The 20,383-nt window shown below is 38.8% G+C and overlaps 3 protein-coding genes across 3 annotated transcripts; 1 reads left to right on the top strand and 2 right to left on the bottom strand.

Annotated features, from left to right (window-relative positions):
• The first annotated feature begins 790 nt into the window (after positions 1-790).
• LOC133714107 (uncharacterized) lies at positions 791-5,628 on the top strand. The gene is made up of 3 exons (XM_062140185.1): positions 791-1,117; positions 1,218-1,408; positions 1,778-5,628. The coding sequence occupies exons 2-3, from the start codon at positions 1,288-1,290 to the stop codon at positions 5,251-5,253; spliced, it is 3,597 nt and encodes a 1,198-aa protein (XP_061996169.1). The 5' UTR covers positions 791-1,117; positions 1,218-1,287; the 3' UTR covers positions 5,254-5,628.
• Positions 5,629-5,902: 274 nt separating this feature from the next.
• On the bottom strand, positions 5,903-13,229 carry LOC133717577 (uncharacterized aarF domain-containing protein kinase At5g05200, chloroplastic). The gene is made up of 10 exons (XM_062144299.1): positions 12,938-13,229; positions 10,943-11,085; positions 10,300-10,413; positions 9,895-10,083; positions 9,648-9,803; positions 9,057-9,322; positions 8,854-8,951; positions 8,298-8,476; positions 6,801-6,917; positions 5,903-6,339 (listed from the first exon to the last, which is right to left on the bottom strand). Exons 1-10 carry the CDS (start codon positions 13,140-13,142, stop codon positions 6,160-6,162), a joined length of 1,647 nt encoding a protein of 548 aa, XP_062000283.1. The 5' UTR covers positions 13,143-13,229; the 3' UTR covers positions 5,903-6,159.
• Positions 13,230-16,287: 3,058 nt separating this feature from the next.
• LOC133715080 (uncharacterized) lies at positions 16,288-20,383 on the bottom strand. The gene is made up of 2 exons (XM_062141398.1): positions 19,761-20,383; positions 16,288-19,655 (listed from the first exon to the last, which is right to left on the bottom strand). Exon 2 carries the CDS (start codon positions 19,514-19,516, stop codon positions 16,703-16,705), a length of 2,814 nt encoding a protein of 937 aa, XP_061997382.1. The 5' UTR covers positions 19,517-19,655; positions 19,761-20,383; the 3' UTR covers positions 16,288-16,702.

The following is a 20,383-nucleotide window of genomic DNA, read 5'->3' as shown; positions in this document are numbered from 1 at the left end:
AATGACACGTTACCTCTGACAGCGAGGAGATAAGTCCAAGTTTGACTTTGAACAGCTGGGTTTCGTTTTTTCTGAAATGTCAAATTTACTCCTGACGTGAACTAAGAGTTCGCATTTATCTATCGGTACATTAAATAGAGTTCGCATTTATGTATCGATACATTAAATAGATCAATTTGATATAATAATTAAAGTAAATTTATGTATTGGTATACTAACTCTATGCATATATTAATATAGACTAGTGTCATGCATTAGTATACTAACTCTGTCGTGAGTTTTAAGTTGATGTACCGATCTATTAAATAGACAAATTTGATATAGTAATTAATTTGTGTTTATGCATTTATATACTAGCTCCATACATTAGTAGAGATCGACTAGCATCATGCAAGCATTACTACACTAATTATGTCGTGAGTTTTAATTTGATGTATCGATTCATTAAATAAACCAGTTTGCTATAGTAATTAATTTAAATTTATGCATCGATATACTAACTCCATGCATTATAGTAGACTAGCATCATGCAATAATACACTAATTCAGTCGTGAGTTCTAGGCTTCTAGCTAGTCTACAGCAACATGAAGTTTGTTTATTATTTTACCGATATCTTAAACTGTAATTTTTTTTTTCCAGAATTAGAAAAACAAAAGAAGAGATAAAGAGGGATTGGTTGACTTGGCTAACGGTCTTTCTCTGCCAACGAGGGAAGGCAGAGGACATTTCATTGATTTTTCCAGTTTTGAATTATGAAGAGAGAGAAACGAGAGAGAGAGAGAGGAGTAGAGCTTGGTGGTGAGTGGTGACACGTCACTCCTGACGCTTTAAATAAGGTCGGCGGCGAGGTCACTTTTGGCTTTGGCTTCCCGTGTTTCTCACGGTGCAGGAAGGAATGGTTGACCTCGAAGCTTCTTCAGCACGACAAAAAGACCATTTCCAATTAATTCCCCCTAACTGATCCTAAACCTCAAGTTTTCTCAATTCTCAGAGAGAGAAAGACTGCCTCTCTCTCTGTTTCTCTTTCAGACTTTTCTGTTTTGGTAAACGCTAGCTAAGAATCACTATTCCATCTTCAAAACTTCTCAGCATTCTTGGATCTCTTTTATAATTCAGGTGAGTTCTTTAGCTCTTAGTTGATCCGAGTCCATGCTCTCTTTTGTAGATCTAAGTACCCTTTTTAAGCTTTTGTTTACATCTTGTGATTGCATTGCAGATGGTGCATTAAGTTTGAGAGTTTGTGTTGGAAGCTCAAGTTTGGTTTTTTTTTTCGGTGGGGGAGAGATATGGCTACTGAGTTCACTACGAAAGTTCGACTAGTTAGATGTCCTAAATGCCGGCTGCTTCTACCGGAGTTGCCGGATTTTCGGGTCTACAAGTGTGGTGGATGTGGTGCGATTCTCCTAGGTAAATTACTCTACTTTGTTTAACTCTCGCTACGAACTACTGTCTGTGTATTGAGGTAATTTAGCTTAGAGTTTTCGAGGTTCTGTGGCCTAAAAGATAGAACAAGTGGTCCTGGCATGTAAGGACTTGTTTGTTTGTTTGATTCTGCTCAGTTTGTTTGATTAGGACATTGTATTAGTTACCAACTAATTTACTATGAACTGTTTATTTCTGTACCATCATGTCTGTCTATGGATTTGGCATTCTGAGTAATTGAGCTGTCTCTTTCTATGCGCCTTTATATGGATAATAGCTTTCAGTTCTTGGTACTCGATCGGTTTTTATATTCATGATCGGCGTTTCTGATCCAAGTCCTCCTCCTTACTGCAGCGAAAAATCGTGTAAACGGTCTGAGAAGCAGGAGCACTGGCTTAAATGGAACAGTGGCAGCTCAGGTGAATGGATTGGGTCACGTTTCTGAAGTTAAGGCATCCAGCATCACAAGTTGTAATGGAACTCTTTCTGACTCGGGAGAATGCTCTTCAGACCAAATCGATGAGAAGAATCAAGGTAAGTTTTCCAGAGAATGCTCTTTGGAAAGAAAGAGTGAGAGGGATGAGAATGAGTCTTCAGAAGGCACTGAATCTAGCAGCTCAAGTCTAAAGGGTAAGGCTCCTGCCTCGGGAGAATTATCTTTGGAAAGAAGGAATGAGAAGGATGGGAGTAATTCTTCACAAGGCATTGAATCCAGCTCAAGTCTCAAGGCTTCGGCTCCTGCCTCGGAAGAATTCTATTCGGAAAGAAGGAATGAGAGGGATGGGAGTAAGTCTTCAGAAAGCATTGAATCTAGCAGCTCAAGTCTAAAGGCTTCGGCTCCTGCCTCGGAAGAATTCTATTCGGAAAGAAGGAATGAGAGGAATGGGAGTAAGTCTTCAGAAAGCATTGAATCTAGCAGCTCAAGTAAGGCTCCTGCCTCGGAAGAAATCTATTTGGTAAGAAGGAATGAGAGGAATGGGAGTAAGTCTTCAGAAGGCACTGAATCTAGCAGCTCTAGTCTAAAGGCTTCAGCTCCTGCCTCGGGAGAATGCTCTTTGGAAAGAAGGAATGAGAGGGATGGGAGTAATTCTTCAGAAGGCACTGAATCGGCTACAACTCCCGATTTGGGAGAATGCACTTTGGAACGAAATAATGAGAGGGATGAGAGTAAGTCTTCAGAAGGCATTGAATATGGCAGCTTCAGTTTAAAGGCTAAGGCTCCTGACTCGGGAGAATATTCTTTGGAACAAAACATTGAGAGGGATGAGAGTAAGTCTTCAGAAGGCCTTGAATCCAGCAGCTCAAGTCCAAAGGCTACAACTCCTGACTTGGGAGAATGCTTCTTGGAACGAAACATTGAGAGGGTTGAGAATAAGTCTTCAGAAGGCATTGAATCCAGCAGCTCAAGTCCAAAGGCTACCTTTCCTGACTCGGGAGAACACTTTTCGGATCACCACAATGAGAAGAATCAGAATAAGTTTTCTGAAGATGAAGAATCTAGCAGCTTAAGTCACAAGGTCATTCTTCCAGAATCAGGAGAATACACTACAATTCAAAACAGCGAGAGGGATCCTGATAATTCAACTGTAGAAAATTATGGTGGTGAGCAGCTTGGACACTTGAACTTGCCGGATGGAAACCAAAACAACCAGAGTGATCAAAATGATTATGGTGACCATGGTATCGAGCAACCTGGAGTTTCCAAAGAAATCTCTTCATCAATGGAGTTGGCAAGTAATGAAAGAAAGGAGCCATTGCCAATAACAGCAGCATGTTCACCAGCATTGAAAGATGATGGGAGTTTACCTTTAGCACCAAATGTAGAAGTAGACATTGAGGTGGAGATTGATTCTGATTCCACGAGTTCCAGTAGTCTCAATGCAGTGGCCACAAGGGGAAGTAGTTCAATATATCCTGCTCATATGCTCCCGAGGGAGAGCATTTCATCAGATATCATTCTATCTCCTGATGAACAGTCACGCGCAAAAGCAGACATCAACATGGACGTTGATTCTGATTTCAGGAGAGCAAGTGTTGTCAATCCAGGAGCTACAAGGGATAGTGATGTTACTGTTCACATGCCAGCACAAGAGAGCAGTTCATCAGGTACCCTTACTTCTTCTCCAAATGAACAACTCAAGGAACCGCATAATAGTGTTCCAAAAAGTTTTGATCATTTCAAGTCTTCGAACACATTTGAAACTACAGATTTTCTCAGCCCCCGATCTGAATTTAGCACTGCAGTTAGAGATAGATCGAAGTCCCCAGCAACTAGAAGCCATCATGCTTATGATGGAAGTGTCTCTTCTTATGATGGTATGGATGATCAGTTCTACAACCATAATCTACATACATTTCAAGATTCTTATAAAGCTCTGAACTTGGCTCGATCTGAAGAAAGATACAGAAGGGATAAGTTTCTGGCGGAAAGCATGGGAAATAGAGTTTCTGAATCACCAAGTCAGGCTAGGAGTTCCTGGTCAAGTCTGTCTGATAAGAATGGTCATGCCATGAAATACAGAAATCGGTATCAAGATGAATTGCTGCCACCTAGAAGACCAGGTTATCCAAGTCGAGATCATGCAAGAGTGCAGAGGAATGAATATATGCCTAGGATGGCTTCTCTTCAAAGAGGTTCCCTAGGTGGATATGGAAATGAACACTTCACAAATCAAATGCATAATGAGTTCCAAAGCAATTCAGACTATCAATCTGACATGTCTGTGAGTGTTGGACGGGACAAGTTGACACTTCTGAGAATGGTTTATGAACTGCAGAATCAAGTTAACAATTTAAATGTGCATGCAAGTCGGCAGGAAAAGCATATTCCCCAGTACCATAATTATGAGGCATCTGAGGAGGAGCTTTTCCATGGCCTAAATCAGCCTAGGGATTTCAGAAGAAGCAGAGCGGGAAGCCATTATACCCAGCAGCAAAGTCAGTACACACGAATACCTTTCTCAAGTGAGGCAACAACAAGCAGACACCAAGTTGATCCCTCCTATATGCAACACTGTCCTCCAGCCAGGCAGTACTCAGCACCAATGCCTCTACCTATCCAGTGCAATACTAATGGGTTACGTAGGGTTCATCCTGGTTATGCCTCAAGCCAGTGGGACAGTGAAACAATGTCTGATGATCTCAGGCACAACAGTCATGAGGTGAAGAAGTATTATGGAGAGAAACAACAGATGCCTAAGCGTCATTTCCTGCCAATAGCAGGTGGAGCTCCTATTGTGCTTTGTTATAACTGCTTTAAGCCGCTGCAGATACCTGCAGATTTTCTTCTTTTCAAAAGGAGATGCCATAGACTTCAATGTGGTGCTTGCTCAAAGGTGCTTAAGTTTTCACTCCATAAGAGAACTCACATTGTCCCTTATGAAGTGAATGCAATAGGCCCTCCACCAAGTGAGGTTGCGGATCCTGTGTCGTGTTCTGATGATTATGGTTATGAACTCTCATACTGCAAAAGTGGCTCTACTGAAGCAGGATATGCTGTAAATGCAACACTCTCAAGCTCTCTCCAAAGTAATTCAGTTCATGAGAGAAATATGTCATATGGTTCAAACAATCCAACAAGAGGGAGACAGGGGATTGTTTTGAGACGCTCTCAATCTCAAAACAAAGACAAGAATCCAGTCGAAAGATTTATGTCAGCAAGAACATCATCCGGTATGTTGAAGTCAAAAAATCATTCCTCAGAAGTTGAAGAGCTGCCACCAAAGTCAAGCTCACCACTTCATCAACTCATGGGTTACAAATCGCCAAGTCAAGTGATTAGAGGGTCTGGTATATCTCGTTCAGGGACAAAAAGCTCATTAAGGAACTAAAATATGTTTCCCGGGATATGTTGCTGTCAAGCACTGAATGATAATACTGAAACTCCTAGGCGCATTGCTCGGATGGAAGACCTTGGTGTCACTTATTGGACCCTGATGCAGAGATAGATTTCTGGTAAGCTTTTCAAGGCAAAACATTGGCACTTTAGCTACTTGGAACTTTTTTTTTTCCCTCCCTCTAGAAGACCTACCTTTTGTTGTTAGTGAGACTAATACAGTTGCCCATAGTAAGTGTGTTATAGATGCAAAAGTCAAAGTTTTCATTTGTTGTACATGTATGTAAGTTCAAAAGGACTCATATTTGATTGATTTGTTTGTATACAGTAGAGTATATCATGTGCAATATTAATACAAATTTCTTTTGCATATTAGTTGTTTCTGGTTTGCTTTTAGCTGATTAGACCATGTATGATATTTAGTAATCAACTGGTGAACCAAAGCACACCTCACAACAATGGCCAAACCAAAACCTAAAACCACAGTAGCGGCTTTGCTTGGGTACAATATCTCAACTTGGCTAAAAATTTGCAAAAATAATCTATGCCTTGAGACATAAAAACGGAACAGTGAATTTACTCGCATATGATTGAAAATATTGATCCCACAAAGAATCCTTTAAAATGGCAAGAGAAAAAAAATATTGAGTCCAATGCTTATCTATAGTGCTATATAATATAATTTACTTTTGAAAACCATATATTATACATTCCTATGATGTCTGATGGTGGATTCAGCTAAAAGCAAACGAAACCGTAGTAATCAATTAGTGAAGCAAAGTATTGTAAGGTATGAATATTATGACAAATCCATACCAAAATCCGTATCATGCTTTGCTCGCATACAACTCCAATCTTCAATCTTATTTATAATTACACGACCTATCTGCAATTTCTACATTCAGCTGAAATTGTCCCTGTAGTTGCTTCTTCGATTTGAAGCAATTGAAATCCTTTGGTCCTGGAGCATATTCAAGTTTGGGGCCAACAAACGGGTGTACCGATCAAAATACAAGAGCTGCTTCAAGAGAAGTGCAAACTCTCGGGGAAACTTCAATCCATACGATTCACTAACCCGAACCTGAAATATCAACATGAAAGTAGGTTATTGCTGGTGATTATCCTTTGAATGACCAAAATCACAGACCTTAACACCTACTAAAAAAGAATATCCCCACTTTTCAGGTGCGGCCTTGAACTTTACTGAACATTAAGCAGTATGAACTTTACTGTGTCTGTGTCAGTCTAACCGTATAACTCTTGTTTGAGTTATCAATGTGGTACTTTCAGAAGAGGTCCCTCATTTGAAATAATTTTGATTGTTTCAATTGCTCCTATTTTGTTTCATTTTTATGGTCTCCCCTCGAACCCTGTTCATGATTGATTTTCCCACTCTCAGGATCTCCATGTTGAAATGCACAGTATGTACCAATTGATTTTTGTATTCAGAAACATTATGAGTTTGAAGGTATCAAAAGGCTCGAGTAGTGAAATTTCATCAAATCATGCATGCAAGTAACCTAAATGCAGGCAACAGCTTACCACATCAAGAAAAAGTGCATTCATTTGTCTCTCATCAACGACTACATTAGCAGAAACAGCAGTTGCATTGGTAGCCGGCTCCCTGGCTGTTGCTATGACTATTTCCGTATCCAACTCCTGCATTTAAGATACAATGTCAATGTTATTGCTAAGAAATTCAAACTAATATAATGCGACTTCAGTTCTAAATTCTAAATCCATCACTATTTGAGCTCTGATTCACCTCTTCCACTTTCCATCTTTTCTACAGCAAAAATATTGAAGGCCAATATTATATATATATATATAGGGTCCGGATCACGGGACACATTATTTTACACAAGTTTTTACACTTCTTTTTAGCCATTAGATCTAATTAAGTTCAATGGTCTTGATTAATTTCCCTAATGATGTGGCAAATGACATGGAATTAATTTTTTTCTCAACCAAAAAATAAATAAATTTAAATTACAATCATTTTTTTAAACATCAAATTAAAATTAAAATTAAAATTTCCAGAATACAATGAGAAGAACATAAGACTTATGTTCTTGAGAAAAGGAAAAAGAAAAACCAGTGCTGTCAGGGAAGACAACAAACGCTGGGTTTGAATTTTTGGTGGATTATAAAAATTAGGATTTTTGAATGAATGAATCAATTGATGAAGAGGGTGGTGTGTTAAATAAAGAATTGGATCGAACTTGAATTTTATGGTCTAATAATTGCAATATGGGGAAAATTAGTTAGCGTTCATGACTTCATGTGGGATAATGGTGGTGATCGAACCCAGAATATTTGCTGGACATGAATCACATGATCATGATATTGGTTGCTTGGTGATTATGATAATTATATGAACTCTTAACAAAAAACATTGCTTTAGTGAATAGTGAAGGTGTTAATGAGGTGAATTGAGATAGAATAAACTGTTTGCTTCAATCTGAATGACATTGAAGTTCTCTTCATCATCTAAAGCTAGCCGTTTGGCCAGTTCAATCAAAGACTCCTCCATTCTACAAACCCAACTAAAGAAAGCAAGACACCCCCACCACACCACTCGCACCCGCTGCCACATATAGTAAAGAAGGATTGAATGGGAAGGACGAGAGAACTCCAGGAATCGAAACCCTAGACCAAACCCTTACTCAGCCAGAGAGAAAGGGACGTAAGTTTTTTTGAGTTCAATTTTCCTCTCCAGAAAAGTTTAATTTAATTTTCTTTTTTTTTAGTTGACTATTTTTTTATTTTTTTTTATATTTGATGTCATTTCCACATCATGATGGAAATTAATCAAGACCGTTGAACTTAATTAGATCTAATGGCTAAAAAGAAGTGTAAAAACTTGTGTAAAATATGGTGTCCCATGATCCGGACCCATATATATATATCATCTTTTGACGGCAGTTTTGAGTTAAAAACATGATTTTTCCTGGACTTCAACTTATCTCAGAAAAAGCACAATCAAAAGGAGCTTGATTCAAGCAAAACATAATTAGCCCAAGAAAGTTTAATGCTTGCCTTCATTGATGAGAACATTTTTTCCAAGTCTCTTGCAAAGGCCTTAGCATCAACATTTGTGTCTGTAGCACCCATTTGAATCAACGCAGATGCCATTGATTCATATTCTTCAGTTGCAATTGATGCCAAAAAGATTTCCATGGCAGCCCATGTTTGTGGGTCTATACGACCTACGATTCCTGTGAATTTGAGTCCAATGAAAACATAATTTCGAAATAAGTGAAAGGCAACAACCATAAAATTAAATCAGCACTTGAAGGGTTAGGCAAATAAACAGAAATTCATACAACTTTGAAGCGGATGATGGGTACTGCACCTAGGGACTGTGCACTTTTGGTAAGGAACGACCAATAGGTTAATAAAGCTATACACCAGTGAATATATAAATATTTACTTTGATAACTCTCTTCATTTTCTGCCAATAAACATCCAGCCATGTGTGGAAATTTCATATACCATGTACAAACAACTGAAGCAATGGAATAAATGCCGAAGACAATCACCTATTACAACCACTAAACCAAGCCATGGGTAAATGTAATGGATGAGGACATACCAAAGTCAAGAAACCCAATACGGCCATCACGCAACAACCACAGATTTCCAGCGTGCACATCTGCATGGAAGCTTTCACAGGCAAGTAAACTGCCAAACCTGCATTAAACAAGAGACAATCAAAGCTTTTTTCTTTTTGGTGAATTAAAATCAGAGTTTTGACACTTAAATAAACATATTGTGAATGAAATATTCAAGGCCTACCACACATTAAGGGCAGTTATGAGACTGGCCTCCGGACTAGAAACAAGTGAACTTATAGAGTCTAAGTCAGTAAGAGGAACCCCATATAGCCTCTCCATTGTTAAAATTCGTTTTGTGCTGCATTGGTGATACACTCTTGGAGCTGTAGCCTGCCTTGTGAGTCCCATGGCTTCTAAATATCTCCTGAAGGACTCAACATTTGCAGCCTCCTTGTAGAAATCAACCTCTTCAAGCATAGATTCCCGTATGTCCTTCACGATACCAACCTACTGAAAATACGAACAGATTATAATGGAAAAATATCCACAATGGCTTCCCAACATATGTATAAAACTACGAATAGGACTTAGATATTAATTCTTTTTGAGTGATGAAGAAGAGAAGTAGAACAAGAAGAATCAAAGATGCTGGCATCACACTAAACTATGTCATGTCACTAGATCATTAGATTAACTTTTCCTGCTTGGACTAAATATAATTTGCAAGTAAAGAGATGCCAAGTGATTTCTAGGAGTATCTAACTAACATGTATGTATATACTTTTTATCCATTAGTCATTAATTGCAACTACAGAGTTTCTGTCTACAGTACCAGTGAAGCACGGCTTATGTCAGGACTCAAGAACTCCAAAATGCGAGCAACTATGTAAATAAAATTCAGATCTGCAACCAACATATCTTCTATTCCGGGTTTCAAGACCTTTATAACCACATCTTCTTGGGACCCTCTTAGCCTTGCACCGTGAACCTAATCAAAATATGGCACATTAATGACATTATTAAAACTAAGCAAAAAAATGGACTAATGAAATGTGAGAATGGAAAGGAAGAGAACAAACTTGTGCTATTGAGGCCGAAGCAATTGGAGTTGGGTCAACATACTCAAATACACTTTCAATTGGTCTCCCCAATTCCTGGCGCAATATTTGTTGAATCTCCACAAAAGGTATTGCGGGAGCTCTGTCAAAGCAGTTCTGAAATTCCTCGACATAGTCTGCTGGGAACAATGTTGGTGCGGATGCAATGAACTAACAATTGCAAGTAAGCTAATAGTTAGTGATTATGTACATTACATGAAGAAAGACAGTGAAGATAAGCCAAAAAAAAAGAAGAAGATAATTTTTAATAAGTTAATAGCTAAACTTATGGTGCAGCCATACTCAGACATTTGAAAGGGTACTAAATACCCATTTGGAGCTATAACTTGCCATCAGAAAGCAGGAATGCAAACAAACAAGACGTACCTGGCCCAATTTAATATAAGTTGCTCCCATGCGCTCAAACAATCTCCTCAAGTAAAGGGGGGAGAGCACTCCAAGCTGCAATTGGGTTGGTAAGCCAGTAGATGAATTTGCTGACTACAAACAAAAGTTAGGGTGATTAGAAGTTTAGTTTTGATGATTTCACTTATTCAGGTGCAAGATCTACCCATACCAACTCGAGCGTATATCAACCATAAAGAAAACAACCAAACACAAACTAGGTGTCGAGTAACAAAGCACTAATCACAAACTAGGCGCCATTCAGCCCTTTCTAGAGTTGTAGACAATAACTGACAAAAAGCAGCAATAATTAGAAGTCCTGAGGCTGAATAACCCATTCATTCTTTTTATGTTCTCGGACACTTTAAGCAAGAGAATGTGCTTATAGTTTACAAGGTGTACACGGTGTTAGACAAGCAATGCCAACAATCAAACATGAATTTGTGATGAGTTTAAAACAAACATTCCCTTGCTTGAAAATATATCAACATGAAAAAAGTATACATTTGCATATTGCTCAGATACAGAAATGCATAATACAATTACAAATTGATATGCTCCACAAGAAACAACTTTTGCAATGAAAATGAAGAAAGTATCACAATGAAAAAAAAGTTCTTGTTACCTTTGATGCCTCAGTAAGCCACTCCCCACCAACACCAATAAATGCTTGAATACCTTGAGCCATCCTTAGGGCGCCACGTGGGCCTGTACTTAATGATGTCCGGACAATATCCTCCACCAGTTTAGGCAAGTTTTCCATACTATCTGATAATAGCAAGAATTTCCAAGCTTCAGCTCAAATCAATAAAGTGATCAGGAATGAAGTTGATTACTGGAATACTTCATTTAAAGTTTTTTTTTTTAAAGTTTTATAGCTACTAGTCTACTACCATAAAGTGATCAGGAATGACTTGATCAATACCCACTACCACATATGGAAGTGGTTCTGAAGCTTATGTTGAGAGATATAACAAGAACTTGGTTATTTCTGGTGATCTCTCTCTATATAATTCTTAGAAGACTATAAAAATCAATCTATTCTTCTACATCTTGGAGGTATTTATACTGATACAATGAATCAAACTAGTACTAGGACTAGAAAACATGATTAGATAGGAAATGAAACTGTAACAAAAATAGCCTAAGCAAGAATCCTCCAATTCACAGCGTATGGGGATGCAGTTACAGATGTTCCTTCAACAGCAGTATGAATTCTTCACAGCAGAGATGGACATTCGTTATGGCGGCAGAGATCATTGGTAAATCTGGTTTCGGTAATTAGAAAAGGCTATGTATACCAGAAAACAATATGCCAACGGAAACCTTCAACTTCATCTTTGAAGAATTGGAGTAGACTGTCACTGCTCATTACTGCAACATCTTCTTTATCTCTTCCCCATAAGCTCACCTTCTCAGTTTTGGCTTCCTTCTCACCAACAACTAAAATGTAGTTGTATTGTGCCATCCAAGCCTATCGTACCTTTTTACCTAAGGATCCATAATTTGTGTTTACATTAACATGATAAACAGCCCGACATATGTGATCCTGACACCTGTAGAGCATAAGGCTCGAATTTCTCTGAGACGGGGCAAACAATTGCCTGACGTGGACCAAGGCAGAATGGCAATTTCCCATAGTAGTGCCCCAAAAGTATAGCAAAAAGAAACGCTCAATGGAGCCAACCACCGCTCTGTGTATCATAAACGGCCTCTCCCTCTTGCTTTCTTTACCCTCCACTGGGTAATACAGCTCAAACTGATCAGGATCAGCAGCTGAATATCAAGCTGTATCGTTGGACGCTGACATTTTTTTTGTTTAATGCATTAGGTACACTGATATCTATCTTTGCTCCATAAAATGTCCCATCCCCCTCATTTATCTGGCAAGGCTTGCCAGACTCATTTAGTGCTTGAACACCCAAAAGTGTCCCAACCTTTATCGTCTTCAAATGTGAAGAGCTTAACCTCAGAGTTGCATTCCAAAGGCCACAAAGCTTACAAAGCCACACTCTTGGAAACCTCCCTGGAAATGTGCGAGGAGAAGTTATCCACTCCGACCCTCCTTCACCTGCCTATCCCACAAATCTTGATGGATGCGGAGGGAAGGGACCAAATGATTGCTTTTTCTCAGGCCTAAATGGACTCGAAAAGTTTGATTCTTTTGGGGATAACAGACTTCCTATAGGCCTCGTCTGTCGGTTGGGAGACGATGGCAGCACCAACTGGTGGTTGCACATCGTTTTTGGGCTGATCAGATACTACTGTAATCCAATCTTTTCGACCTTTGGCTCTTCCAAAGAAGTAGCCTCCTAATATGCCAACTATACATAACAAAACTAACAGAGGAAGGATCACCACCTCCTTATTCATACTCAAAAACAAGAATTAACTAGTTCTTCACCTCAAAATCAAAACTTCAAAGCTTTGCTAGAACTATTTGCTTATGTAAAAGTCTACTTCTTTTTCTGTATATATAAAACAACACAATGAACACAAATAGGAAACCACATAAACAACCACTACTACAATCCAACTAGAAAACCCAAATCAAACTACTAATACAAAACACAATCAAAACCACTAAACCTCAATTGAAATTGGATAAGAAAGTGAGTACCTTGAAGGCGAGAGGAGAAAAGGTCCTGTGTTTGTGAGTAACGAGCCAAGAGAGTGAAGCCCTTTGAGCTAGAATTCATCTGCTTCCATGGTCTTAACGAACCCCAACTACCTAGTGATGAAGACGAAGACGAAGACGAACCCAGATGATGATGATGTAATGATGACGGGAGCCGGCCGCCTCTCACAGCCGAGACCAAGGCCATCTCTCTGTACTTGGGAGCAAAGAAAGAGAGAATCTTGGAATCTGAATTCGGCAAACTCAGTTTGGGAGTCACTGGCTCAGTTTAAACGACGACGTTCCAGTGTTTTGTACTTCGTGTAACCTTTACGTTGTACAGAATGTAAGTGAAAGAGGAGATGCCACGTGGCTCGGCAGATTTGTTTGGAAGTTTATGTTGTACATTTTTACTTGAAGGAGAAGTCTAGTCTCTCCCCTCCAGGTTTAGTTCTGCATAAATGCCTAGACATTACATAGAAGGTGATATTTGATGTGTTTGTATTTTTAGTGCATGATTTGAGTAAATACAGAGTTAATCCAACAAAAATTACAGCCACATATTTGAAACATTGCTTTTATTGAAAGGTATCTTTATAGTTAAAGTTAAGAAAATAAAAGGTATCTTTATAGTTATTCATAATCAATTTTGGAATCTGTATTAGAATCCAATTCCGTAACGGTGCGTTTGGATGAGAAAATTATAAAATCTGTAGGAATTTATAAATGATGGAATCTTTAACTCCATCAATCTAAAATTCCATTAATTGCAATTTCTATTGTTTGGTTGCATCAATTTAAGATTTGAAATGTGTAATAAATTAAGAAAGTTTAAAACAAATAAAAAGATAAAATAGAAAAAATTCTTGTTTTGGAAATAAAAATTGAATGCTGCAAAGGAATTTGTAAATGACACCTATTTTGGTGGAAATTGAAGTGAGGAATTTAAATAACGAATTCATTCGTTTTTTTCCACAGAGAAATTTAAAATTTTCAATCTGATAATGCCAAACGAGGGAATTGGCTTTTAGGAATTATGAAATCCTCACTTTTAATTAAATTCCATCATTTTTTCCCTCATCCAAACACACTCTAAGTGAACTAGCTTCATTCTATGGGTTGTACCATTCTAAAGTCCTTAACGGGATGAAAAATTAGGACAGTTTTACTTGTTTATGCATGTAGGTCTATTTTTCAAGTTTAACTCAGTTTAAAGATATTGGAAGACTAACTTACGTAATAATTAAGCTTCTGGATGATAATTCATTCACGCTTGGTGGCAAACTTAAGACAAGTTAAAGCCAGCCGCATCCAAGATGGTTTCAGAGATATGATTTCTCTATTTTGAAGGCTAAGTTACTTAATGTCCTAGAAGTAAAATGGTACTGAATATCAGTGTTGAGGTATCTAGGATTTAGGGGGAAGTATGCATCTGTTCATACCATCATCTATTGGAAAATTGACCGCCTCATTGCTTGTAGTTCGAGATTTCATCCCTGATGTTCTTCGGATGATGAAACATTTGGTTTTTAACAACAAGACACCATATTGGCTGGGACTCAAAATGATTCATTTACAGACCCTACATGTTGTAGGATATGGAAGATGCATGGCTAGAAAATGGTTTAGTGAAGCAACGACTGGGTATACAACTTGATTCAAAAAGATATGGCAACTTGATTTTCAACTCGGTGACTAATCTCCGGGCGCGGCACCTTCAATCATTGTTGCTGGAATCCTATAAACCCTAAGTAAGGCACTTTTGAACTTTATGTAGTTGATATGGAACAACCAAAACAAAAAGGCAACCGCTGCTTTTGGATGTTTAAGCTACATTTACCAACATGTTGAATGGTGGCATATATATATATATACCTAGGTTGCAGATAACAATGTTGTAAGATAATGCCAAAGAGAAAAGATGCGGTGAGATAGTGGCAATATGGTATCATTTTGCTAATTTGCAAATCATTTTCAGATATGAAGATAATATACACACTATTCTGGTGATCTCCAACGTGCATGAACTTGTTCGTAAAACAGATTGAACATGTGAAACAGTAGAATGTTGTTTTGTTGACTGATGCAAGAACCTTATTCTTTCTACTTGCTAGCTCTTTGGGTACATTTGCTAGAGTTGTTAAAATTAGTTGAGCTCGATCAAGTGGAACAATCCTTGTTCTATCCATATGTTCTTGAAAACTTGGCTGGAAACAGCACTCCTAAGATTTCTCTCCTTAATTGTGCATACGTTATCTTAAAATAAGTAAACCAGAATCGAATTAAGTCAAGCTAAGCTAGTATTACCACACTGCAATACAGTGAAGAGTGAATAATGTTTTGTCAGTCGAGATGCAAAGTGAAAAACAAGGTCTATAATCTTTCTGCAACTCCAACTATGTACTAATAGTTTCCCACAAATTCTCCAGATTTCTTGCTTCAAAAGTTTAAACCCTCCTTTTATGATTAATTTCAAAGTCTAATCTCTTTGATTGTTTTACTTTTTAGTCAAACTAAATAATTAATAACAGACCAAGAAACCGAATCTGTGGGGTTAAGGGTTACTATCTTAGATCGACAAGAAGAACCTACACACAGACAAGAGCCTACATCAATCATCGTCATAAATTATATCATAACCCACATGCCAGTTAGGTGTTGTTAAACTTTTCCTGATGCCATCCAAATCAAATGCGAAATTGATAAACAAACTTCATAAGATTAATGAACTTCTGCAGACCCAAGAGAAAAATGGTGGCTCTACGCAATAACAATACCAGCGTGAGACACTAGACTCATAGAGAGCATCAATCCCTTCTTAATTCACTATATATTATACAAGACTCATAGACATGGCATTTTCGTATCAGACAAGGAATACAAGTATAATATACAAGGGGTGGAATCCAATCTTTAGTTTAAAGTTTTCAACTATCAATGTCCTTCAACTTTGAGCAGTGAGCACACACCAAAACCAAGACCAAAATCACATCAAAACAAGGGATGAGATTTTCTATATTTGTTGGTTTGCAGATACCGGATATAGTTATTTACCTATATATCAACTTTATCAAGTAAACGAGTCAAACCACATGGTCTGAGATAATGTTTTTATGGGACCAGACCAGACCAACCAAACCAACCTCACCAAATTTGCAAACCACTGGAGACTCAACCTCTTTTTTTCTACACCCAAAATCAGGTGGAGAAATAAATTGGAAAATGAAAGAGGCTCGCATTGTGGTCCAAGTTAAGTACTAGAACGTCGTTGTAATCTGACCCCAGTGCAAAACAACAATAACTATAGTGAATTATTCACAGTGCAAACAGTTGATCAAATCTGACAGGGCATGTATCATTAGACATATGAAAATGATTGCCTGGAGAAATAACATATTGCAAATGATGAAAGAACACTTTTCTATAGAGAAAAATATTCAAACGCCATTTGACTTCTATTTCAAGTTTCATACAACTTTCTGAACTGGTACTAGGTGGAGAAAACACTCCATGAAACTGAATACCAGTAACACAAAAAATACATTACTACCAGATATCACAACAAGAATAAACAAATTCATCTGCTCAGAAGAAAAACTGTAAAAGGTGGAGCAAAGACATCAGACTGCACAAAGCATCGATCCTTTGTTTTACTCCCGTGTTCAGCTGCTGGCTTGATCACATTCACCGGAGGTGGCTAAACAGAGTGATCAGCGTCAATTTTCTTCAATGCAGAGGAAAAAAAAACAACCATATACTTTACAAGTGTTATGTTTCTGAATCCTCTGGTACTGTAGATAACTCATCCCCTTCAACAAATGATGAACTAAGAAACTTGGCAACAAAAGCCCACATCTTATAAACATCTTCAAAGTTGGTCAAAAATCCAAGTGAAGCTGTAACCACCTCAACCCTGAAGAAAGTATTCTTACCACCTTGGCGACCATTAGCCATTGGCTTGCACAAAGATGTATCTTCAAGATCAAGTGCTCCACAAGGTTGCTTGGGGCTATCTACGATACGCACATGACTAAGGATACCAATACCAAGAGATATACCATTTTTTTCGGCCAATCTCTGTACCACTTCAGGGTGAATTAGCCCTTTTCCACCGCTCTGTCTGACATTGAAAGCTACAGCTGCCCCCCTTTCATATTTGATCTTCGGACCATATATTTGCACAAGTGGCAATCCCACACCTTCATCAGGACCAGGTAACCGAAGTTGAAGTAACGAGGTAACAAGCCAATTGATAAGGTATCGCAGTCTGAAAGTAGTTTTGTTCAGACCCAACATATTAATATGATCAAGATTCCGACAAACTATCTCAGGCTCCCTCCTCCCCCATTCCTGATCATCAGCATAGTCTCCTTCACTCATAAGCTCGTCATCACCAAGGGTAGTCATAGATGCTTCTCCAGGCTCAAAAATATGGCTTGATATCCCTCTATGGCTGTCTCCCACAGTAAAAGATACCCTTCGACTACTCATGCTTGGATCTCGATCACCCTCTTCTAAACCAAAAAATCTACTGCCAGAAAATCTATTTGTTTCCCTTCTTCCTAGAAGTCTAAAGTCACCTTCTGTCTCTCTCCTTATTGCAGCACTTTCCTTTGATTCTTGGCAAATTTCAGAGGTTGACGAACTCCCAATGCCACTGTGTTTAAGCCCAGAACTACTGGGCACTGAAACTTCCCTGATTTCAGATTCTTCTTGAATTTCCCTGACATGGACGGAATCTGAGTACATTCTACCATCTCCTGAGGCAGCAGCATCTGTTTCAGCAAACATATCTTCTTCAGGAATTGCCTTAACACGGTCCTGCTCATGTGACACTGATAATATTGCTGCATCAAAAGACAACACAGGATCTTCATGCTGTCTGAGCTTTAACCTTTTATCATCATATAATGGGCTCTTTGGAATTCTACATGAAACTTTTGGAGAGGAGATCTTGCTGTTTTTCTTGCCGGAGAACCATAATGGTGGCAAGGGTGAACCTGTATTCTGTTTCATTATATTGCCAGAATGATCAGAACCAAATGGACTCTGACCCAAATCAATCCAGTATGAATTGTCCGAGGACTCATCTTCACTGAAGATTGGACTCTTCATAACTTCCCCAACTGAAATACTCTCCACTTCCTCGAAAATGGTGCTTGCTCCATCCCTATCTGAGTCCTGATCCATTTCTGTCTCAAAACAATCCCTCACCTGATTGGAAGTGAATACACCTGAAAAGGCAGGCATCTGTGACCCCCCATCTGCTTCAGGCAATAATTCTTCCTCACGGTTGACTGCATCATTCTCATTTCCAGCCAATCCATCAATACCATCCACAGAATCACTCAGGTACTGTGGAAAAACCGGGAGAATCCTCACCATTCCAGTCCCAGTGCGCCCCCCTTGACTTTGCAGACTCCCCATTACAGATTTCTTGATCAAAAGGCATCCAAATCCAGTTGGGTCAGATCCAAATACCCGGTAGAATGATGTAATAATGAAATCTGGCCGAAACAGAGACAGCCCAAGTGAATCCATGTCCTTAGGACCCAATGACCCAGCATCAAGCAAAACATGCCAATTGTTCTGCTGAGCAAGTGCCATCCACTGGTAAGAGTACTTTGCCCCAGTTACCCTTGACTGAACAGGAAATACAAAAAGCCCGGTTGCAGAATCCTTCTTTCTCCTCTTCTTGTTTGCAATTTGCTTTTTAAGCTCCCTAGAGCAAAGTTTCAAGGTTGGCCATTTAAACCAGGAACTATAAACCTTAGCACCTTTCTCTTTAGCACTTTGAGCCATCCAATTCACAGATTGGCTCTCGTGATCAAACATTGTCAACAACTTCTTATTCGTTTGGAAAGGGTAAGATTCAGCCAACAATTTAAAGGCAGAACCTCTGCTAACAGTGAAAACAAGACCATATTCATTTTCAGGAATGTTCAAGTAATCCATAATCCTAGTCTTGATATCATGTTCAACAGAGCCTTTCTCAGCACCACCATAAAGAGCGTGGTTACTCAAATTTGCAGTTATCTCAGACAATGTAAATGCAGATGATTCCCAATATGCTAGAGTTTGCAGATACGAAAACAGCCCGAAACCACAGTAATCAAGACATACCTTGGCAAAAGCCTCTGAGAGGTGACTGTACTCATCTGCTCTCAAATGATCAATCTTCTCCGAAGACTGGAATTTCGGGTACATTGTGAGGAACTTGTTGAATGCTTCATTGAGATCAGGAATGGAGTCCTCTGTCGAAAATGTACGATCAGCAGCAAGTGCTGTGGCTCTCAGAAACTCCCTCTGAGCATGGAGCCTAGCAAGAGATCTTGACCTTCCAAAGCTGCTGCCATCTTGATTTGGAGCATCAGAGGAATCAATGTCTTGCGATTTCGAAAGAGACCCATCTTCTGATGCTTCTTCAAGAGCCTCCCTGAGCTTGTTCTCTTGCAATTGACGAAGAACAGAAGGCTTTCTCTTGGCCTCCACTGATAAACCAGAAGCATCTCTCCTTCTGGTCTTCTTCTCCATTAGTAGAGCAGCACAGTGAGATATAGGCTTCCATACTGAAATATGCATCAAGCCCTTTTCAATCTAAAACCAGTCAGTCTCACCCAGAAAGCTAAAAAAACTGAAACCAGATTTTGAGCTTCACAGACTGAGGGAGAGTGAGTCAAGTTTCAAACTTTGGCTGAGGAGGAGCCTTTACTTTATTTCCCTAAAGCATTCAAATAACAAAGCCAAAGATTCTACCATTAAAACCCAAAACTTTAGTGAGATCTATAATGATATGACCAAAGAAAAAAAAACACAAAGGCCTAACCTTTAATAATTGCTTCACAGGGAAAACCCAGCTTTAGCATCGTCCAATCAAAAGCACCATAATGAAGGATATGTCCAATTCAAACAGAAACCCTTCTCAGAAATCATCAACCCAACAAAACCCAGATCTTTATATCCACAAAAGATTCAATAACAAGATTCCAGGACACCCCCAATACAAAAAGACTCCAACTTTAAAACCAGGAACTCGGTTTCTTAGCATTCCCTAGCAAAACCCCTAATGCCTAAACCCAGTTCAATCAAATCTTTTGGAGAAGGGTATAAATTGAATAAAAGTGGGCAGGAAACAAGACCCAAAAGAATAAAACAAGATGGCAATAAAAGCCACAAAGAAAGAGGTCCAAACACTAGGAAAAGGAAAGAAGCCTAAACAGCTCCAACAACTCCAACAACCACTCAGACTCTCAGCTAGTACTAGTAGAGTGATATAGCAGTGCAGAGATAAAAACAAAGGCTTTGATTTTGTAATTGGCAACCCATTGATCAGTCCCTCATTTACTAACTGTGTCAATATAGACATGTCTGCATTGAATGCTTGCTCTGTTTCTCTTACCTTCCAACATTATTACACTACCCGCCTACTCCTTCCCCCTCTCTCTCTCT

This window comes from Rosa rugosa, chromosome 6 (assembly GCF_958449725.1).
Source record: "Rosa rugosa chromosome 6, drRosRugo1.1, whole genome shotgun sequence".
In the NCBI taxonomy this organism is placed as follows: Eukaryota; Viridiplantae; Streptophyta; class Magnoliopsida; order Rosales; family Rosaceae; genus Rosa; species Rosa rugosa.
This window is presented reverse-complemented; position numbering and strand designations above follow the sequence as displayed.